This window comes from Botrytis sinoallii (genome assembly GCF_014898435.1).
Source record: "Botrytis sinoallii strain Bc 23 chromosome Unknown BSIN_025, whole genome shotgun sequence".
Classification (NCBI taxonomy): domain Eukaryota; kingdom Fungi; phylum Ascomycota; class Leotiomycetes; order Helotiales; family Sclerotiniaceae; genus Botrytis; species Botrytis sinoallii.
Window position 1 is genome coordinate 516,049 of NW_024066052.1, and position 21,493 is coordinate 537,541.

The 21,493-nt window shown below is 41.8% G+C and overlaps 3 protein-coding genes across 3 annotated transcripts; 2 read left to right on the forward strand and 1 right to left on the reverse strand.

The window, feature by feature from the left end:
• Positions 1-7,404: 7,404 nt before the first annotated feature.
• On the reverse strand, positions 7,405-10,500 carry EAF02_010464 (uncharacterized protein; the record flags this gene model as incomplete). The annotated part of the gene is made up of 6 exons (XM_038906512.1): positions 7,405-7,790; positions 7,839-8,394; positions 8,446-8,724; positions 8,774-10,155; positions 10,207-10,402; positions 10,456-10,500. 6 exons carry the CDS (start codon positions 10,498-10,500, stop codon positions 7,405-7,407), a joined length of 2,844 nt encoding a protein of 947 aa, XP_038753776.1.
• Positions 10,501-15,591: 5,091 nt separating this feature from the next.
• On the forward strand, positions 15,592-17,076 carry EAF02_010465 (uncharacterized protein). Its single transcript, XM_038906513.1, has 2 exons — positions 15,592-15,723; positions 15,785-17,076. The coding sequence occupies exons 1-2, from the start codon at positions 15,720-15,722 to the stop codon at positions 16,072-16,074; spliced, it is 294 nt and encodes a 97-aa protein (XP_038753777.1). The 5' UTR covers positions 15,592-15,719; the 3' UTR covers positions 16,075-17,076.
• Positions 17,077-20,599: 3,523 nt separating this feature from the next.
• EAF02_010466 (uncharacterized protein) lies at positions 20,600-21,172 on the forward strand (the record flags this gene model as incomplete). Its single annotated transcript, XM_038906514.1, has 1 exon — positions 20,600-21,172. One exon carries the CDS (start codon positions 20,600-20,602, stop codon positions 21,170-21,172), a length of 573 nt encoding a protein of 190 aa, XP_038753778.1.
• Positions 21,173-21,493: the final 321 nt, after the last annotated feature.

The window sequence follows — 21,493 nt, forward strand, 5'->3', positions numbered from 1 at the left end:
GTTGGTGTTGGTGTTGGTGTTTCATTCTACTTTTACGGGGAGATGATGGCGTAGAGGGAGAGGGAGAGGGAGAGGGGGCAGAACACGATTATTGGAGAGTAGGAGAGTAGGAGAGTAGGAGAGTAGGAGAGTAGGAGAGTAGGAGAGTAGGAGAGTAGGAGAGTAGGAGAGTAGGAGAGTAGGAGAGTAGGAGAGTAGGGGATTAGGGGATTATGTTTGTTTGTTTGATTAGTTAGGTAGGTAGGTAGGTAGGTAGGTAGGTAGGTAGGTAAGTTGGTATGGGGAATTCGAATTTCAGGAGATAGATAGGATCATTTTCGAGTTTTGTTGGTGGTGGTGGATTGTTATTGGATTGTTATATTATATTGTATTGTATTGTATCATAGCTTGTTATAGTGTAGTTTGTTCAAAGTGTAGCTTGTTTTGTTGTATTGTATTGTATTTTGTTATGTTATAGTATAGTATAGTATAGCTTGTTTTGTTATGTTATATTGTATTAATTTGTATTATAGGAATGATATGATAGGTGATAGATATAGTTTTTCTTTCTTCTTCTTTGAGGGAGAAGGAGAAGGAGAAGGAGAAGGAGAAGGAGGAGGAGGAGGAAGTTGTAGCAGTGAAGTGGAAGGGTGTGGAAGGGTGTGGAAATGTAGCAGTGAAGTGGGAGTGGAAGTTGTGTTAGGGAAGTTGTAGATGGAAGTTGTAGCAGTGAAGTGGGAGTGTAAACTGTCCCTCTTTGATTCCAAGACCCCTGAGGAGCAGAGTTTCCAGAGAATGATGGGGAGAATGATGGAGAGAATGATGAGGAGAATGATGGGGAGAATGACGGGGAGAATGATGGGGAGAATGACGGGGAGAATGACGGGGAGAATGATGGGGAGAGTGATGTGTATGTTACGATAGTTGGAAAAGTAGGATGTGTGATGTGTGGTGTGATGTGCTGATTGTGATGTGATGGTTGTGGGGACGTTCCTGATTGAAGTTCTTGATGTTTTATACTTTGATGAGTTGAGTTGAGTTGAGAATGATTATGATTGGGATGAATATACGTCAGTCAGTTAGTTGGTCAGTTAGTCAATCAGTCCACCTAGGAAAAGCAGGATATATATTGATATGATATGATATAATTGTAAGGAAATTCATAATGCTCATGCTTATACTTATACTTTGATGAGTTGAGTAGAGATGAATGCTATTCCTCTATCTACATCAGTCAGTCATTCACTCACTCGGGAAAAGATGCTATGCTATGAGCATGAGGAACTCTTATGATGTATTATGCTTTGTTGAGTAGGTAGAGAATGAATGCGGTTCTGGACTCTACGTCAGTGGAAACTTGGAAGACATGATGATGTGATATGATATGGACGATCGCTTTCGAGAAATGTAATTTGTGATTTCACGTGCCGTCACCTGCTAGTATAAATGCAATATTCACTCTTCTGTGATCTTGTAGCAAAAATATGTTTCCCGATGGTTAGGTTGTTATACACTTAGTCTATTGTGACTTCTATATTCGCATTCGCAATTCGTAATTCCCAATATCCTATAGAAAGAAACTCTTGGTACATCTCCATCTCCACCTCTTCACAATCCATCCATCTCTTAACAACAAGAACAAAATCAAAATCAAATCTCCACATACACACACATACAAACTCCACTCTCCCTCCCCAGTCCAGCAACCAAAAAACCTCACCTCCATATCCAATTCTCAGATCTCCATCTCTCATTTTCTCTTTTCGCTTTTTCTTTCTTCCTATCTCTTGGCAATGAAAGAATCTTCTCTAGAAAAAAACAGTGTATACGTAGATGATCTTCCTTGGTATGAGAAAGTTATCAAAGAAAGATACCGGTATGACTGTCACGGATTGGGGAATGTAGCATTAGAAGAGAAAGTTTATTTCCGGATGATGGGTGGAATGATGAATGCTAAGGGAATGATGCAGAATGATGTGCATTAGTGTTGATCGGGCGATAGACCAAGATTTGAAGTTGGAATGGATTGGATGGATGGATGGGGATTATTGGATGGTTAGCGTGGAGTTTAAATACCTACGTGAGGAGTTTTGAGTTTGTGAGCTTGAGAGTTGGAAAATGAGGCTAGGGAATTGGATGGCCATGGATGGGATGAGCTGGTTGCGTAGGGGGCTAGGGGATTGGGTTTGGAAGGGGAGTTGGGATTGGATTGGATAGGTGGAGGGGATTGGATGGATGATTCTGAGATCCAGTACCTAGTTGGATTTAATGTTCTTGTTGTTTTTTGATGTTTTCATCATTAAATTTTAAGTTTTAATTTTCAATATTTCAACTAAGGAATATCTATCCTCGGTAGATCATGCCATCATACATCATACTAACTCAGTAGATCCAATGCCCAAACTAGTTTCTCTTGGTACCAATATACCAATATTCTAAATTACCCGAGGGGACAACAACGTTAATTTCAGATGCTTTGAGAGCTGGAGTGAGTGGGGTGGTTGTGAAGAAATGTAAACATTATTATTACGCGAATACTGTTCTTGTACTGAGGGGTGTGAATAGTAAGTAATAGAAAGAGGATGGGAAGGCGATCGGTTTGGGGAAAGTATATACTGAGAGGAGAGGATGGGAGTGGGGAGATGGGATATGGGTTTGAATGTGCATGGTAGGTTCGTGGATATCGAAGGGGGGGGGGGGGAAGAGTTCTCTTTGGGAGATGTAGATTTACGGGAATGGATAGAGTTTGACAGTTAGTATTATTATGTCTATCATGGCTATCATGATTATCGTTTTTGTCGTAGATACATTCAACGAAGGAAAAGAAAGGCAATAGAAGGAAAGTGCACCAAGATAATCTCTGAAATGATGACGAGGAAAAACTTATGACATTGATAGAGAAGAACGGAATGATCACTACACTACGAAATATCGAGTTCCCGACTGAGGAGCCTGGGATTTTCAGATCAAGTCCGTTTGTGGATGGTATGATGGGCACAGTTTGTCAATATGGATATGTCGATACCGTGAATTCTGTTTTGAGGCATGGCATGGTCCTTGGAATTCCATCTCGGGTTCACCTATTCAGAGAGCCTTATTTATTCCATGGATGATGAATAGTTTGAAGATTTGCTTTTCAATCGTTGGGCACATGTGATTTTACTCTTTCTTTAGATATCAAGTCGAAGTAAATCATAATACGGGACTTTTTCTCTATCACAAAAACGATGAGTTCCTGTATGTACCTACCTAGATACTGTATTACTCTATCACTATAATCACTCCCGTCCAAAACCCCAAGGAACATTTACCCATAAGCGGGACCTACGTTTCGCTCCCAGTATGGTATCCGAAGGACTGCACACCCGGCTTGGATGTCGAAGTATCACTCGGAGTGAGATTCACTGCTGAATGTCACCGAATATATGGTCTATAGTCATGGAAAAGTCCCCGATCTACCTCTCTCCTACCCCGGGATATTACCCGAGAATATCCTAAGTGGGCTGTATCTCAAGAATACGGATGTCGGGTGCTGTCGGTATTCAGAGATATCATCTGATGATACTCGGATATCTCAGCGGGTTACCATGCGGTGGGATTTGAAGTGTGGAGGGGATAGAGCATGGTTGTTGTGCTGTGTATGCTTTGTGTCGAAGTCGACTCAGTTATTGTTTTGAGCATTATCTTGCATTCGTATACTTTCATTCATTTTACCTTTGGAATTCTTCCATCATAACTTGTGGTCGATTCTCGACCCCACAGAGGACTATCAGATGTTAATGATTGGCAGGATGAGATACTAGGTAGGTTTAAGTATATTTTCTGAGTGATTATTTATGCAATAGATGAATGGAGAAACTCTGGGTTTTGATACACTTAGATACACTGGCTCAAACACACCAATAGATGCAGAGGTGCTAAGGCTATAGAAGCAATCTACGGGCTTGATACCCTATAAAGGATATGCAACAAGAGAATTTAGAGAAGTATTGATTGGAAGCGATTCGCTAGTTTGTTGTTCGCTTACAGAGAGAGTGAATATCTACAAGAAATAAACGAGAATCAACGAGCTCGATAACTCTACCGCTCAACTATATATTGGCAGCTACCTCTGAGCAGAGATGTACATAAACCTCATATCTACTCGTGCATTTGCGGACAGTGGGAAATACCAACTCTTACTCCATTGTGGATTCTTTACAATTATACCACGGCAATGTATTGATTTTAATATCATATCCATCCATTGCGGAACTTAATTTTTTTCAAGTACTTCGATTTCAGAGGGATGGGATCAGTGAGGACAGAGAAGGTCGAGATTCGGGAAAGTAGAAGTCATTACATGGTTTATGAGCAGTTGGATATAGAACTTTAGGATTTGAATGAATGAAAAGAGGAAAGTTTAGATACAGATACGAATGCAGCAAGCAGTAAGTGACAAGATAGCGTTAGAAATTTGTATATAATCACCAAAGCAACCGTATTGACAATTAGCAAGCAAGCACCACGATATCTTACCGTGATACACATAATTGTGAATAGTAACTTTTAGAAGTACAATCAAGACCCGTGAAGTAAAAGGTTGTGAATATTCATTCTCATGCACAGTTGATTACTCTCTCTCTCTTTTATAGGGAAACCGCAAGAGTATAAGGTATAAGTACTAAACCCTCTGTCGTCTAATTTCTCTGCCCTAGAGAGATCCCTATCCCCCTTTCAATAAGATAGCCCTCCATTCGTTTATTTTCTGCATACATTCTTATCGAATTTTCAATACCGCACTTCACTTTCATGTTTTACTACCTACCTAAACTAAACCATCTATTCCCCCTCTGAAAGAAAATTAATTCTCGAATCTACTTTTCAATTTCCACCCCCAACTGTCAAGCAGATATATATATTTCCATCATTTTCCCCATGTAAATAGCAAGTATGTCAAGCGTGATATTCCTGATTATATACATCATTCATCCAACATCAATCAATTCCCTTCAGCTCAATCTCCCACACAATCTTCTAATCTTCCAATTTCTCATTCTCTAACCCCGAAAAACAATCCTATCCCACTCTCATTCTTACTCCAAATCTCATCCCATATACATATACAATCTATTCTCCCCTCCCCTCCACCCTATATTCCCTATCTCTATCTCTATCTCTATCTCTATTTCTATATTTATTTCCATTTCTATTTCTATATTTATTTCTATTTTATTTTTATTTTTATCTTTATTTTCATTTTCATTTCTATCTCTATCCTCAATCTTAACCTCAACCCAAACACAAAGTTCCCCTCAAGCACCAAGCATCAATCATCAAGCATCACCCAACAAACAACAAATCACCAACCAACATCTCAAGACCCAAAAATATCTACTCTTCGAAAATCCACGGAAAGAAGACCGAATAGAATACAAATACAAATGCAAATAATCTAGTCAATTCTCTGTATCACCAACGCTTTGTACTCAAGTAAAGAAAGGAAAGATAACTGAGTTCGCTTACTTGCTTGTTTATCTATTTTAGGTTTTATTAGCTTCATCTCTTTCTCTCTCCCTCTCTCTATTATGGATACTCTCGAGTCTCTCTTTTCCTCTCTCCTCATTTCCACATCCCCCTCCATATCCCATACCATCTATCCCAACACCCCAACCAAGAAACCCCAACCAAGAAACCCAACCAAGAACCCCAACCAAGAAACCACAAATACAAATCTCATCGATAAACAACCACAAACACAAGCACCACAAAACACCCAAATATAAACCTCCCCAATATACCCAATACATCCAAGATCCAACATCCAAAATCCAACATCCAACATCCAAAAACCAAAAACCAACATCATCCCCCACTTCCTCCACAGCCTATCAAACTCAAAAAAACACAGCATCGCCACGGCAGCCGCAATGGATACTCAACTCAGAGCAAGGTAACATCACTCCTCCTCCACCTCTCCACCTCTCCCCCCTCCTCCTCCCCTTTCCCTCTCTACCCATCCCATCCCAAACCCAAAAAATCCCTTCAATTCTCTACCCGTCCCCCATTCCACCCATCTCCGCGCCTTGAAATCAAGACTCCCATTCATCCATCACAAAGAAACACCAAGCTTCCAGCTTTCAACATGGATCCATATTCTCACATATTCACATTCTATTTTCCAAATCAAATCAAATCAAATCAAATCAAGCAGCAAGCCCCTCCCTCCCTCCCATCCTTTCCAAAGTTTCACATCCTTTGCACGTTTCTCAATACCAAATACAATTTTCTCCCCAACCCCCCCGCCTCTAGTCGCCATTGTTTTGTCGTATACATTAGGTATCTACTTCACACACATCTCATCTCATATCATCTATCCGTACCTTTCATCACAGCTCCAATTAACCCAAATACATATATAAAAAGAACTTCCCAAAAAGTTATGATATCATTTATATAAGGCGTAAGAAGAACACGCCATTCCGTTATCCAACCCACCGGCCCCACCAATCTCATCTATCCACTCCAACAACACTATCATTACCCAACAAGCCAAATTTAAGTTTCCATAAGTCCAAGTCCATCAATCAATCGCAACATACCATCCGATTTTTTTGACATACATATGATTTTCCCCGTCTATTTATATCCTACCCTACCCTATCCAACCCAGTCCATTCCGTTCTCGCCTACCATATAAAAAATATTTTTTCCAATCACCATTTGTATAATCAGCCAAACAATCCGTAAGCTCACCCCCTAATCCCAGATGCCTAGTACCCACTATACATTCGTAAATAATATAATAAAAATATATATAAGTAGGTATATTTTCTCCTTCCGCTGCCAAACAAGCAAGCAAGCAAATGTATTAAGCTTGCACCATACGTAGTAAAACATGGCAAAACCTTAAAAACATCAAGCCAAAAAAGCAAGTATAACCAGCGTATCTGCGTAAAAGACAATAGTATGATCAATAGGTATCCTTTCCATATTTTTTCCTTTCAAAAACAATAAACAATGCCAAATATGCAGCAAGAAGTATAAATAGAGCGGACTTTCTCTTCCGTTGTCCTTGAACCTTTCCCACAAGTCCCTGATCCAAAGATGATATTGAATACTCGTAAATGTTTAAAACAAAACGAGTCAAGAACATAGCACGTTCATTTCCATATTCATCCACAGTAAATCCACCGTCGCCAATCCTGGCTTGTATATGCATGCATCCATGCGGAAGTAAAGCAGACCAAACCCGCCTTCTAACACCCCAATAAAAACTATTCGAAGAGGTAGATAATACCATTAAAGAAATATTCACTTTTTTTTTTGAAACCGTCCAGTCCCAAATTGCCGTTCCGGACCCAATACCGCCACGCCCTTTTATAATGCTTTTTGTATATGACGTGAAGTGGAAGAGAATGTTCGGCGAAAAGAAAATTGACAAGTTTAAACACCACTGATAACGACTTCAGGGCAAGACTTTTCGTTGACAGCAACAGTTGTGTTGTCTGAAGATGTACTATCGGCTGGATCGTCAATAGTACTGACGTTGGCGCTAGGGATGCTGCTGCTTTGGGGACTGTTTTGTCCATTCGTAAGCAGAGGAGTTGGGGCACTCGAATTCGACTCCATTGATTGTGTGATAGTACCAGATTTTGGACCAGTTGACGATGTAGTATATGATTGCTGCGAGTCATCTTGACCGTAGATCAACTTTTCAATAGCAGCAATTTGTTTACCATAATTATATTTCTTGAGAGCCAAGAGTTGTGGCTTCAAGTCTTCGACAAATCCATTTCTTTCGGCACCTTTCAATTGCCCAAGAAGTTTTTCTGTTTAGATTAGCATAGTGAAGTCCAATTGAGAATGGCTTGACTTACGAATGACATAGTTGCCGTATTGATCTTTCATCATCAATTGCAAAGGACTTGTACCATCACTATGAAGAGCTGTTAAGAGAGAGACAATAGTGTGTCTCTGCTCATCCGTGCCAAATTGTATACTCTTCTCCACAACGTTCGAGGCGAACTTGTGCTTGGATAGTGTCAAAAGCTGTGCCGTGACAATCTTGACAATCTTAGCACGATCTTCAGGCTTTCCATGCTGTATGACATGTTGAGTAACATAATTGCCGTATTGATCGGTAATCAAGTTCGATGCACATTGATGTAATTCCTCGAGTACTCGTTCTTGATCGCGAGGTTGACAGTATTCCAAAATACGCTGAATCACTCGGCATCCATAAGGATGAGTTGCGAGAACGTGGACTTGGCCCCGGAATGCTTCAATGACAAATTGAATATGTTCCGTTGGAACACGCTCAATAGCCTTTTGGACAACGTGATTGCCGTTCTGATCCTTGACACACTTGAGGACATCTGCCTCAAGCTCCTTGACTAGTTCAGCTTGTTGATCGGCAAGTACATGTTCGAGGGCCTTTCAAATTGTTAGTACAGGTGGTGTGTAAAGTTCAAAGCCAAAACTAACCTTTTGCACAACTCTGCAGCCATACATCTGCATTGAGAGTTCCATTACATGGTTCTTCATTTGTTCAGCCAGCACCCGTTTTTGTACTTGATTGCCGTGCTCAAACAGCTTCTGGATGACATAATTTCCAAAAACATCAGTCATTAACTGTAACGCGTTGGGTTGAATCTCTCGGAAAAGTTGCTCTTTCTCGTCACTGTTAGCTGTCTCCAACTTTTGCTGAATGAATCGTGACCCATGCTGATCTCCACTGAATTCTACGACATGTTGATAGATGTCCTAGTTTCGGTTAGTGATTGTAGAAATTGCGATGCGGGAAAATACATACCTTCAACTCGTATCTTTTGCTGGATTTGGCATTTGAGCGAAATTCTTCCAAGAGTACGCTTCTAACTCCAAGCCCAACATCTTGATCCTTGGCTGGGCGAGTGGGTATGTTTTGTGCCGGGTAAGGGGGTAATGGCATAGGATAACCATATGGTGCTACGCTCGTTTGTCTGAAATTTGGGGGCGGGTAATCGTACAAATGTGGCGGATACTGGCTTTGGAAATTACCACTGCTGTAAAGGTATGCTTGATGTTGAGAGTACTGGACGTGTTGAAGTCTACGGTCTAGTTCACTTGGGCCTTGAGGTATTCTCGGACCTGCCCTTGAGCTTGGTCGGTAAATTTGTTCAGGTCCTGTCGGAGGAGTGCCGGAATAGTATTTAGGACTATTGAGGCCACGACGGTAGTCGCTTGACGCAGGAGAGACAGAACCCCGATCAAATCTGGGCCCTTTGGTGAGATAGCCTTGGTCTGCAAAAGGTGCTTGGTTTGAGAAATGATCATAATTGTTGACCTTGGGACCGCTTGACCCATCATTCCACATGGCTGAACTACCATTAACCTGGAAAGCTTGAGGATTAAAGTTCTGATTCGTTGGAGAATATGAAGAACTCATAACGTTGCCGATCTGAGATGCGCTGGCTTGATCAATATCGTTGGTCAAGCCAAGTCCTGCAAGCTTCTCTCGTAGTTCGGCTTCCGTCTGCGTGATATGGTCACCATATCTCGATGAATTGGGTTGTGCAAACGAGCCCGAAATTGTCGAGAAAGAAGGACGATGGGAGTGGATCGAGTTGCTAGGAGTATGGCCACCAATGGAGCCAAAGCTTGCATTTCCGTTGCCAAACGATAGATTGTTGAGGCCAGCCTCCGAGGTTCTGGAGGGTGGCATACTTCCATCCCTTGAAGCCGAGCCTATACCAAGGAAGCCTCCGTTTTGAGAGGTTAGTTGATCCATTCTGAAGGCCCTGGATGAAACATCAATGTCATATGCACCATCTTGATTAGACGAGAATTGGGAGGAATTTTCCTTGTCGTCGTTGAATCCAAAGGAAGGCTTGCGCGAAAATTTGAAACTTCCAGAGGAGGGATCCAAACTACTCTTCGGCTGTGGTCGACCGAAACTAGCTCCTTGTCCAATCGCAGGTCTTGATTGTTGGTATGGTTGCAACTCGTGCAGACTTTGTGGTGTTTGTGACGGAATATTGTTGCGGACGTGAGAAGGAGAAGTACTTCCGCTATGCGAGGACTGCAATGTTGGAGATGTTGTATCTGGAGGATTCCAAGGCCCATTTGCACGAGCACCCCAAGGGTCGGCTTCTGAAGATGCTGCTAAGGCACCCGAACCACTGGGGGCATCGGAGAAGTTTTCATTATCTGCTGCTAGACCGTCATCAGTGAATGTAGAAGTTTGGATTTCGCTTGTATAAATACCTCGAGAGCGCGAGGCATCTCGCTTCGTATTGGCAAAACCACTCCCGATTGTGTTACTACCCCAGATTCCACTCGAAGGCTGCCATGTACCACCATTTCCAAAAGTTTGGCCAAGCGTTGAACTTTGCGACGTTCTGTCATCGCTATTGTGCCTGCCTGGGGCAGTGGGGAAATCTCCAAATCGAGTAGGCCGTTGCTAAGTTCAAATATTAATTGTGAATATAGTTTTGAGAAGATTGGGGTACTCACTGCATTCATGGCACCTGCAGGTCTGTTGGCGGCAGCCGAGGACATTATTGAAGATGTATTGAAAATTCGGTATGTACGTGGGAGTTTCTGGACGAGGGAAAAAACAGGACGAAAATATGTTGAAAGGAGTCGATATGTTTGATGGCAGATTACTTGAACCAAAGGATAGTCTTTCTATGAGGTATTTGACAGGTTGTAGATCTATATGACTGTGGAAATTTGGAAATGTCAGCATATGCCGTGCGGTAAGGCTGATGTCCGGTTTTAAGCTGAGTTGCAAGGACAAATCTTACCAGTGCAAGAAGTCGGAATATGTAATCGACAGTAGGTGAAGGCTCATTTACAAAAGAAGGATGTGCGGAAAGTTGGAGTTCATGAGGAATCGAGCATCGAGGGAGGGGAGAGAGGGATATATTGAAGTATGAAGGGTAGGGCAAAGGTCGCGCGACACAATCCCTTCGTTTGTCATATGCAACGTCAAGAAGCGCGCTTTTCTGTGTCGAGGTAGGCACCCGCGCAGCAGTAGCCAGAATGAAATATAAGATTAATATTTTGCAGTAAAATTGCCTTTTCCTTGTGTGATTTGTCTTGCTTTGATCGAGTCTATGTCCCGTTTTGGGTTGGGAATTCGTTGGTTTTGACGCGGGAGGGACGCCTGGGGAAGCAAGGGGAAAATCGTCAGGAACGTAAAGTTTTCGGTGGATTTTTTGGTGGAGAATCGAATCGAGGGTCCGGATTGCAGTTTGTGTCAGGAAACGAGCGGTTAGTCCCTGTTCCACGACGTCGATGATCAAGGGAAAGGAAGATAAATAGGTTGCACTGTCGAAGTGGAATTCTTGATCGTTCTTCGTTGTGTGGCAGTAAGTAGTAGTATGGCAGTAAGTAGTATGTACCTAGTCTGGCAGCACACTTTATGTTTCCAGGTAATCTTTGGGGGCGTAGGTTCGACCAGGGGTTGTGGGGAAAGGTTTTGTAATGTTGGTAGGGCAGAGAGAGGGTAATCAATGAGATCAAATGAGGTAAGGTTTTCCCGATTCCTGTCTGGGATGAACAAATAAAGTTGAATGTTTTATTTACGATAGCGTGGGGGAAGGGGGAAGTGTATCAAAAGAATAAGGAATTTTCGCAGAGAATTCTTGACCAAAGTAGAGATGGAAGGGAGTGTGAGGGAGAGGGAGAGGGAGAGGGAGAGGGAGAGGGAGAGGGAGATGTTTGAGGAAGAGGGAGATGTTTGAGGAAGAAGGCGAGGGTTGAGGAAGAAGGCGAGGAAGAAGACGAGGCACTCTAAAGAGTGAGAGTGAGTGAGAAAGAAAGAAAAACGAGAGGTGTAAAGCTGTACGATCGTTTAAGATGGATTATTCCATGAGATCGATGGGTACACTTTCCTTTCCATTGACTAGGGACATCTAACCTTGAGCCATTTTTAATTTTTATTTCTTTTGCAGGGAAAGATCCAATTGGATGAGATGGATCTGGAGATGGGGTTGAAGGGAGGGGAGTCTTCTAGAGCTGGGACTGGAACTAGCACCCAGGTAGTATTTCTGTAACCACCAGGAGACCGTGAATCTGATTGAAAGGATCGTGTAGGACAGGGTAATGTGGCTTTTTCGATCACATTTTGCTTTATTCTGTTGCTATTGCTGTTGCTGTTGCTGTTGCTGTTACTATTACTATTACTATTATATTACTATCACTATTGCTATTGTCATTGTCATTGTCATCATGTTAATGGTTGCTTGGTTGCTTGGTTGCTTGCTTGGAACCTCATGCCTCACATGTACCTAGTCTCATACTCTCGTAACCTTACCACCCTCAACTATACTATCACTTCCTCCATCTTATCACATATTAATCCAATATTCTCTTCAGAGTACGGAGCTGGCCCACAGAATGACTTCGTCCCTCCAGTTGGCGTTTGACATATGCCAATGAGGTGAAACTTATATGGGAAACCATTCCCTACTAAAGCGACTAGAACCGACGAAGATCAATCAAGTCCATGGAAGTGGAAAAGCATCTTCGGTGATGTGACTAAAAGTCCATGTACCTGCATTTCAGCAATACTCATTCATCTTACAATCGATCCCAGAGAACAACCCGTCTTTACTCGGTGAAAGGCATTCGATTGTGGAAAACAGCTCCGTCCATTATCATTGCACCACGATCGCTATCTCCTACTTGGCCACCATCTCTGAATCTCCCAGATTCATCATATATCAACACAAATGGTAGTAAATGCATGGTCTCTGACTCTCACCGGGTTTCCCCTCGCTTCGAAATAAATATAAATAGAGATGTAATATATTATCTATTATCTACAGAACAAAGACCCCCCCCCAGAAGCACAGACAAATCGATCTATGGACCTTGAAAAGTCCTGATTTGAGATTTGATAGGCACGGAGTATTCTTTTAGCCTTTACAATGCTTCCACAAATTCTCAAGGTTCCAGAGCTTCCGGTTCGTTCAAGCTTTTCCTAGAACCTACACCACTCCGTCCGTCGTACGTACCAATGGGAGCCTGTGTGATGAGCGGGCCACAATCATATGTAATTATCACAAATTGAGAATGTATTTCTACCTAGTGTCATATTTCATTACTTTTGAAGATGCTTCCAAGTTCCATTGTTTGGGAAATCGGAAAGAAGCAAAGTTATTCGATTTCCAATGCACTTTGGTAGATCTCGGATAAGGAATTAAAACCCCCTTCATTGCTGTATTCTTCATCATCCTCATCCCAACAGTTTAAAAATTGTTCTTGTTGGAATGTAATCAATCAACCATACCTATACAAAGTATATTCTTATCTCGTCTTCTCATTCCTGGACGAGAATCTCCTCCATGTTTGTCAATTCCCGGGCTGATTTATTGGGGCCCCAAGGAATGCAAGTGGGAAATGTCAGCTAAATTACCTAGTATGTACGCCGACCGCCTCAATCTGGCCAAATGCGGCAGGAATTCATTCCAATTTACGAAATTCAGCACGACGCCATTGCCCATGAGTTATTCAGACGGCCTCGCCATTCGTTCTCATCTTCCAGTCAGATGGAATCTACACTGCTTCAGCAAGCCTCATCAATTCGAATCTATGAGGAGTGTGAACAATTTCATTAACATGCTTTGCATCTGCATTCTTTACATTCTACATCACTCAATGATGATTCGTCGAGAAGACTACATTACGCTGATGTTTCATCCGGGGAACACATTGGACGCCATCCCTTCGCATGAATAATCGGGTGTCATCACTATGCTATACAAAGATCCATCTCTAGTTTCTTGTTCTCTCTGATCCACTCCGTCAGTGAGAAGTAATCATTCTCGTACTCACTTGTCACAATACCATGACCCAGAGATCTTACAAAGACTTACGATGATATCAAATATCTACTACGAGATCTATTTCTAGAAGATCAGCGGATTCATTTCATTGCCGCCATCCAACCCTAACACGCTAATGTTGCTCGAGGTCTATCAACGGGAAGTGGCATAAGTACATAACACAGACACCAGTATATTGATAAATGTATCGTGGCACTTGATTCCTTCGCATAACAATCAATGCCAACGATGAAGCTACTCGCTCGTAGCGTTCATGGGACAACGTAAAAATCCAGAATAGTATCTGTCAAGGCTTGAAGCCTTTCATGTCGTTGTGTCGGGCAAGCTTCCTCATATGGGGGTCATCAACCAACGAATAAGCTTCGCATCACTACACATAGACCCTTCTGCGAGTAGATTGCCTTCTTGCATATTCCAAAGCCTTTTCTTTCATCTTGAGGAAAATCATCAGCCACGTCGAAACAGCAAAGGCGCATTCATACCTCTGCAGATCTATGTATCCCCATCCAACAAATCTGTTCCATTCGACTGGTCATCCCGCTACCTTTTTACGATAGATACCGAAGCCGTAGGAGATCGGATCTATTTCATCTGCATCACCGTTTTCTGGCTTTGGGTCTGGTCTGTGTGAGGAAAACCAAGCAAGGAAAGAAACTTTGTGACATGGATACACTGGTGATCAGACCATGTATGGATATATAAGCACGCGCTAGAAGGTCTCTGGGGAGTCTTTGGATCTGAAAAAGTGACAAGTATGCGCCACTTAGGACATGCACAATAGAAAATTTGTCCCGAATTTTCCTGTTTTCCTACTTTCCTGTTGCTCACCGCTGTTTACTGAAAAGTGAGGCCAACGAATTGGGCTCCCATGGTACTTCCGTCTCTTGCTATCCAACGAGCGAAGGCCTAGTGTGGTTACACCACTTGCACGTCGGGATATCGAGAGCCTCGTGGGAACACGTGACGAGGTAATATCCAGGTTATCCATCAATGACTTGCATGATTGCATATTGAGTCACACCAAAGGAAAAACACACTTCAACCACCAAGTTTGATGAGACCTGAAAGATGCAATCATACTTGCGGAACCCTAGAATCTTCTGGGCATCACCAACCCAAATAGCTGTGTGACCTTTCATTGGCTCCAATTCTTGGTGCTATTTATGCGATTTTGCCGCTTCACTTATAGCCGTGACGCCATATAATAATCAGCAAGATCAAGAGAAAGTATGCTCGAGGGAAATACTGCCTGAACGGAAAGCACATTTGGAAGAAATTCCCCAACTGAGCATCTCAACGAGAAGCATCACTTGGGAGGATCTTGATTCAACCCCTCTCTTAGGATCGCGGCAAATAGAGACTTTGAAAACAATGATTGAAGGTTAAACATTTGTTAGGGATGAATTGGCTTTTGCTCTGAAAGACAAACCTCATGCTTTTCAAATGGCGTTTTCTGACGAAGTTCGAGGTTCAGTCAATGACTTCAGGAATGCACGGATTGTATGAATACGCAATACAGCACTAAAAGCTTTTCAAACCATAAAGTCTAAGGGTCTAGTATCACCATCTTTGTTGATTCAGTAGTGTGAGTATTAATGTTATGATTAGCGGTTTGGAAACCCCGATAAAATTACGAGGGGCAAGATGCTTTTGGATATGAAGCTTACAAATTTTATAGAAGCAATCAAGGAATGTTTCGGAATGGCATGAGAATTGAAGATGCAAATATCTGGAAAGGCGCATGGAGCAATTGCCTTTGAACTTTGGTAAGGTCATTACGGAAATAGATTGATATATGGCCAAAGGCGGCAAAATTGCGCAGAGAAAGATTCAGAGAGCGGCACTGGTCAGCCCAAAAACCCTGAGTTCTTTATATGCTAAGATCTTTGGAAAACTTACAGTTAAGTATCTCACGAATATCAGATGGGTAGCCAATACCAACTGGTAGCTAATATCATCCGGGCATCCAATATTAACTGAACAACCAGTATCAACTAGACAGAACAGGCAACGCTCAACCCCGTTTGACGAGCAGCTACTTCTGAGTGCATCAATGCGCATGATGCAGAAGACCCTGGAAGGATTTTTTCAAACAGATGTGATTAAATACAGCAAGAAGGGAATATATGACTTGGGATTGCCAAGATATCGGCTCCTCATTCACCCCTCACCCCTCACCCGCTCACCCGCCTCCCCATCTCCGACTGGAGTATCTCGAGCCCTTTTGAGATGGATTATCAAAAGCAATAACTTTGGATTGTTAATTTCACAAGTATGACGTCTAAAGGGATGGATGGAGAGCTTTTCAGCATACAAAGAATTTGGCAATAATGGAAGTATAATACATAACATAACCGAAAATTTTTGACATTACCCTTTTCGAAGTACCTGTTCCAAGAGCGATCCCCCGTTTTTTGATTTTGGAGGATTTCTGCGGTTCGGAATTCGGAAACGAGAGAGATGCTTTCGAGCGGCTCGATGCTAGTTAATGAAATCTTCGGTCGGTCCCCTTGAGCCCCCTTAGCTCTTGAACTTCTTCTCAATGTCCAAACGGGAAGGTTAAAGGAAATTTTCTACAACTACATGGGATATGATTTGTGAGTGATAAGTACTCGAAAGTCAAACATCTTGGAGAGCTTGGATAATCGAAGGTTTTTGCGTTTTGCTCCTTCAATATCAGTACGGAAACAAATGTGTTGAATGTGCATAGACTTTGAATTTTCCACGGGTTATATTTTTTTTTACTCGATATCGTAGATATTCCTTAACTACCGGTGCACGATCCAAAGATCTCTCCACGCATTTCAGCCTCGAAGTCTGACCGCCACGATGGAGAGACGAGGAAAAGAATTCATGTGATCGATGACTGCTGCACTCCCACGTCTATTTATCCGTGCCCTCCCCCGTCATTGGTTGATGGCATGGCTACGGCCCCAACCCCAGAAAAACAACGCAGGAGGGAGAGAAAGAAAAAGTCAAGTCGCGCCCGGAGGTTGTTGCAGCAGGTGGGTGGGTGGTCAGTGAAGTTTTATTTATTATATGTAACTCTTTCGTATGGTTATGGTTATGGTTACTGGTGTTCGTTCCGAATGCATTCTGTAGGTTCCAAGCTAGCACCAATTAGAGATGATGAAGATCCTCATCTGCGCATTTTGAAACATGCATTGTTTTTTTTGGATGAAGGTGTATTGTGGGATTTTGGATTTTGAATTTTTTTATATTTAAATATTTAGGAATTAGAATTTAGGAATTAGAATTTAGGAATTAGAACTTAGGAATTAGAACTTAGGAATTTAAGAATATATTAAGCATATTTCGTCCGAACCGAATAAAATCTTAATAATAAGTGAGGGTTGATATACTATACCTACCTAGTACCTAGTAGTATTTTTGACGAGTCCAGAATTCTCAACATCCGTCCCGACTCCCGAGTTCTAGAGTTCTAGAATCTATGGAGAGAGAGAGAGAGTTGATGGATGAACTCTCTCTCCACTTTTGATGGGAATGAACGAACGGGAAGGAAGGAAGGAAAATATTAGTGATTGATTTGATTTGATTTTGGGAAGCTGTATGTTTTTGTTGTTAAGTATATATGTATGTTATGAGTAATGATGTTATTCTAGGGATGTCATTTGCTGCGATAAAAATAAAATAAAATCGTGATGATGAAAATACCGACTAGATATGTACATAGGTATGTATGTATGTATGAACTTCAATGTTAGTTAGGTAGTTATTAGTAGTGATTGGATTTTTAAAGATATATATACCTAGTACCGTATATATACGGGATTGGAAAATGAGCGAGTGAGTGATGCAACTCGAGTTGTAAGTGAGTGAGTGAGTGAGTGAGTTTGTATCTAGTATTGTGGGATTATTTTATTTTATTTATTTTGTCATCAAGTAAGTACCTATCTGTCGAAAATAACATGGAAAGAAACGAAATCACAGGAGTTGGGTTGGTTGCATACATCCGCAATCCATGGATGTTCGTTCTGTTCTGTGAGCCTGTTCCCTCCATAGAGCAGAGCAGGGTGCGGGAATTGGATTTACGCATATTGGTTTTCTGCATGATTACCTACCTATTTTGATACATACATATATACACACATACATATATACACGGAAAGAAACCAACAAGAATCACAATAACAATCACAACTACAATTATCCCAAGAAAGCGATACTCGTTCGTTCTTCTCCTATCATTTCTCTTCAACACATCACATCTCTTCATACGGTGGAAATAATAAACGCTTCGAAGCCGCTTGGTTACCGGATTGGATTGGGTCGGGATGAAATGAAAGAAGGGGGTTCGGGAAGACTAGGTAGGTAGGGACTTGTAGATACTTGCGGTAGGGGATGGATGATTTGCTTACTTTTCTTTGGGCGGTTGGATGTGCAGATTGAGATTCGATAGATGCATAAGGGAGAAAGGGAGCATTATTGAAAGACGGAAATATAAATATCTTTGTAGATAGGTATTTAGACAGACCGCGCGATCGGTATAAAAAGATCAAGTGCATAAAAATGATTTGGGTCTTTGTCTTTGTGATCTTCGCTCTGGATACGCTTTTGGAGATACAAATTGTAAATAGCGTTCACTAGTTGCGTCTATGAATAGAATCATTATTGCGATGGACAAGATTTCCTCCTGGAGACCTTCGTATCACTAGGGATGGATGGTATTTAGTCTTTCTGACTTCCTACACCGACATAAACTTCGGAAGTTTGATTTTTCTCTTCTTCGCCTTCTCCTTCTTTCGTTTCTGGGAGCGTTGGAGATTAGATGGATGGATGAATGGATGGATCAAGAAACCTGGCAGTGAAGAAGGCAGTGAAAAAGGGAATCTCCAAATCTCCCACGTCCGTCCCAGCTTCCCCGACACGAACAAAGTGGGCAAGATCTCATTTTAAAATTTGGCCTTGTTGTCAGGTCCCATGCACGTTGATGGATGTTGTTTCGGTGGAGTATTTCTGTAGGTACTAGGTCGAGGTACTGGAGGTACGAGAATGGTAAATTGAGGCACACATGCAACCTTAACGAGAACGACGGACGAATTTCATTGGCTGCATTGCAGATTAGATGTGACTTTTTTTCCATTTTTCGTCCCTTTTTGTCCCTTTTTCCCTTGATGATGCTCATGACTCCACCAGCGCTCCCGGCACCAATCACGCACGATTCAAGACCGTTTTTGTTTAAATGAATTTGTTCAAATGCGTTCTAGACTAGGAACAGCGGGATCCACTGTTATGGGTGGATGGTGGATGGTGGATGAGTGGATGAGTGGATGGGTGTGGATCTCTTCAAAGCAGGTACGAACTGCAGTCTGCAGTCTGCAATCCAAGTCCAGTCAAGTGTACTCCTCCGTATGTACAAATTGCACGCTGCGATTTTCCCGTTTTTATCCAGAGTAACTTTAAGCACGCACGCACGCACGCACGCAAGCATGCAAGCAAGCAAGCATTGATTCACGCATTCAAGCAGTCAACCAAGCAAGTTTCTAGGCTGGTAGGTAGGTATAGGTATAGATCCAACTCCCTAGGTAATTTGTGATTATTCTTTTATGAATGGAATAGGGTGGAATTGACTTGACTTGACTCAACTTGAATTGACTTTGGATGACATGGGATGAGATAGATTGTTACTAAGAAAAGAAGGTTCCAAAGAGTGAGTTGCTCCGTAGTATTGGTAATGATTGGTCCTCAGCTTGTCATTCATGTTCATGTTCATGTTCATGTCCATGTCGGGGTTTGGTTGTTACTGGGTAGACAGATGATAGATAATAGATAGTTACCGAGTACTAAGGAAAGAAAGAAAAAACGAGGCTTACACACTTTACATTTACACTTATATTTATCTATCGACTTTTACACTTATTACCTAGGTATTATTCACTTGTTATATTTACGCTTATTACACTTATCACACTTATTATATTTACGCTTGCACAATTTCTCTTTTTCATCTTTCCCCTTCCTCCTTTCCTCTTCTTTTTTAATTCCTTTACCTTACCTTACCTTCCTTACCTTACCTTACCTTACCTTACCTCACCTTCTTTATCCTCCACCTCAACCTTCCTTCCATCTCTCTTCGTAATACAACTTGAAGAAAGTATCGACAATTCTTCCCCAAAGGCTTTAACAACCAAGAGACAAGACAACAACAAATAAACACTCCTTCCTTCGGGATATCCACATTCTTTTAAACAACAACTACCTCCATACACTCACACTCCTTCATAGGTTTTAATCAACTTCACTCTTTTTAGTTGATTTTAACCGTCCATTCTTTCGAAAGGTCCAGCCCAATTTCAGTTCTGGAAGAGATCAATAAATTAAAATCTTAGGAGATTCAGCGAATATTACTCCAATCATTCATTACCTTGGTAGCAGTTGATTGTTGCTCTTGTCTTGTTTGGAACTTCTTACTCTTTGTGTAAGTTGTTCATCTTCTTTTCTGGTGGTGGTTATAAATGTTGTGGTTATGAGGTGGTGTGGTGAATGGAGGAGGATCAGGTGTGCGATATACATACTATCCTGTCGCCAATGCGAGCATCTACACACATAGAGATATGACTTTGGAGATTCAATAAAGATGAATAGCTTCAATCTATCTTGACCCATTCAATCTAATAACAAGGACTAACATCATCATGCGATATAGCCATAGCCATAATCAACGTCAATACCTTCTCCGATTTTTTGCTATTGTGTGCATGACATCGATACCCAATTACGACCCATTCAACGACAATTCGACGCAATAATATTTACCATACCATTCATTCATTTACATAATCATGGATTCGATATCAATGCTCAAAACTAGATCTATTCTCAACGTCCGTGACGACTCTTCAACTACCACCATGTCAAACTCAATGGTTGATCTTCTTATTGCCTTGATGATCTTGGTATTCATCGGGCTTTGTTTAACGGGGGCCTTGTACATTGTGCGCAAGCTTCGACGTAACAGAGCCGTTGCTCGTCAGCAATTGCCTTTACATAACGAGCAACCAAGATCAAACCACCGCCGATTGACTATTACGGCTACTCCCTATGGTGGCCGCGGCTCCACCATTCATGTCTATGACGAAAAATCGTCCATGATGGACTCCGACCGTGCACCACTCTCACCCGAAGACGTTCCTGAAATTCGCATCACCTTCCCCGATGAGCATGATGAATCTACTGGACACAAGAAGAGCGGTCGTGTAGTGGTTGTTCGTATCGGAGAAACCGGTGTTGGCCTTGAGCCTTTGAAGGATCAGGATCAACTACCCGCTTACGAAAAGGAAACTGGAGGAACCAGATTTCAATCCATCGATATGGATCGCATCGGTGGCTTGAAGGAGAAGGAGAGCTGGTCATAAATCTTCTCTTATGACTTTGCTGTCTTTTTCCTTTCTGTCTGGACCTAACTCCCAAAATCACATGAACATACGGAGGATTCTCATACATTCATCTTGCATATAAAATTCCTTTCCACCTTCAACGTTTCATCATCACGCAATGATGTAAATGATATCGTCTCCTCGAACTCTATTCAGTTACATAATAACATCAAAATTTTCTCTCTCGAACCGGCTCATCGACAATTGTTTCCCCCCATTACCCCAATCAACTTTATGAACGGCAAAGCAAGGTGTTATCAAGGCAGGATTTAGGGCAACTGGCGTCGTTCGTACATGTAC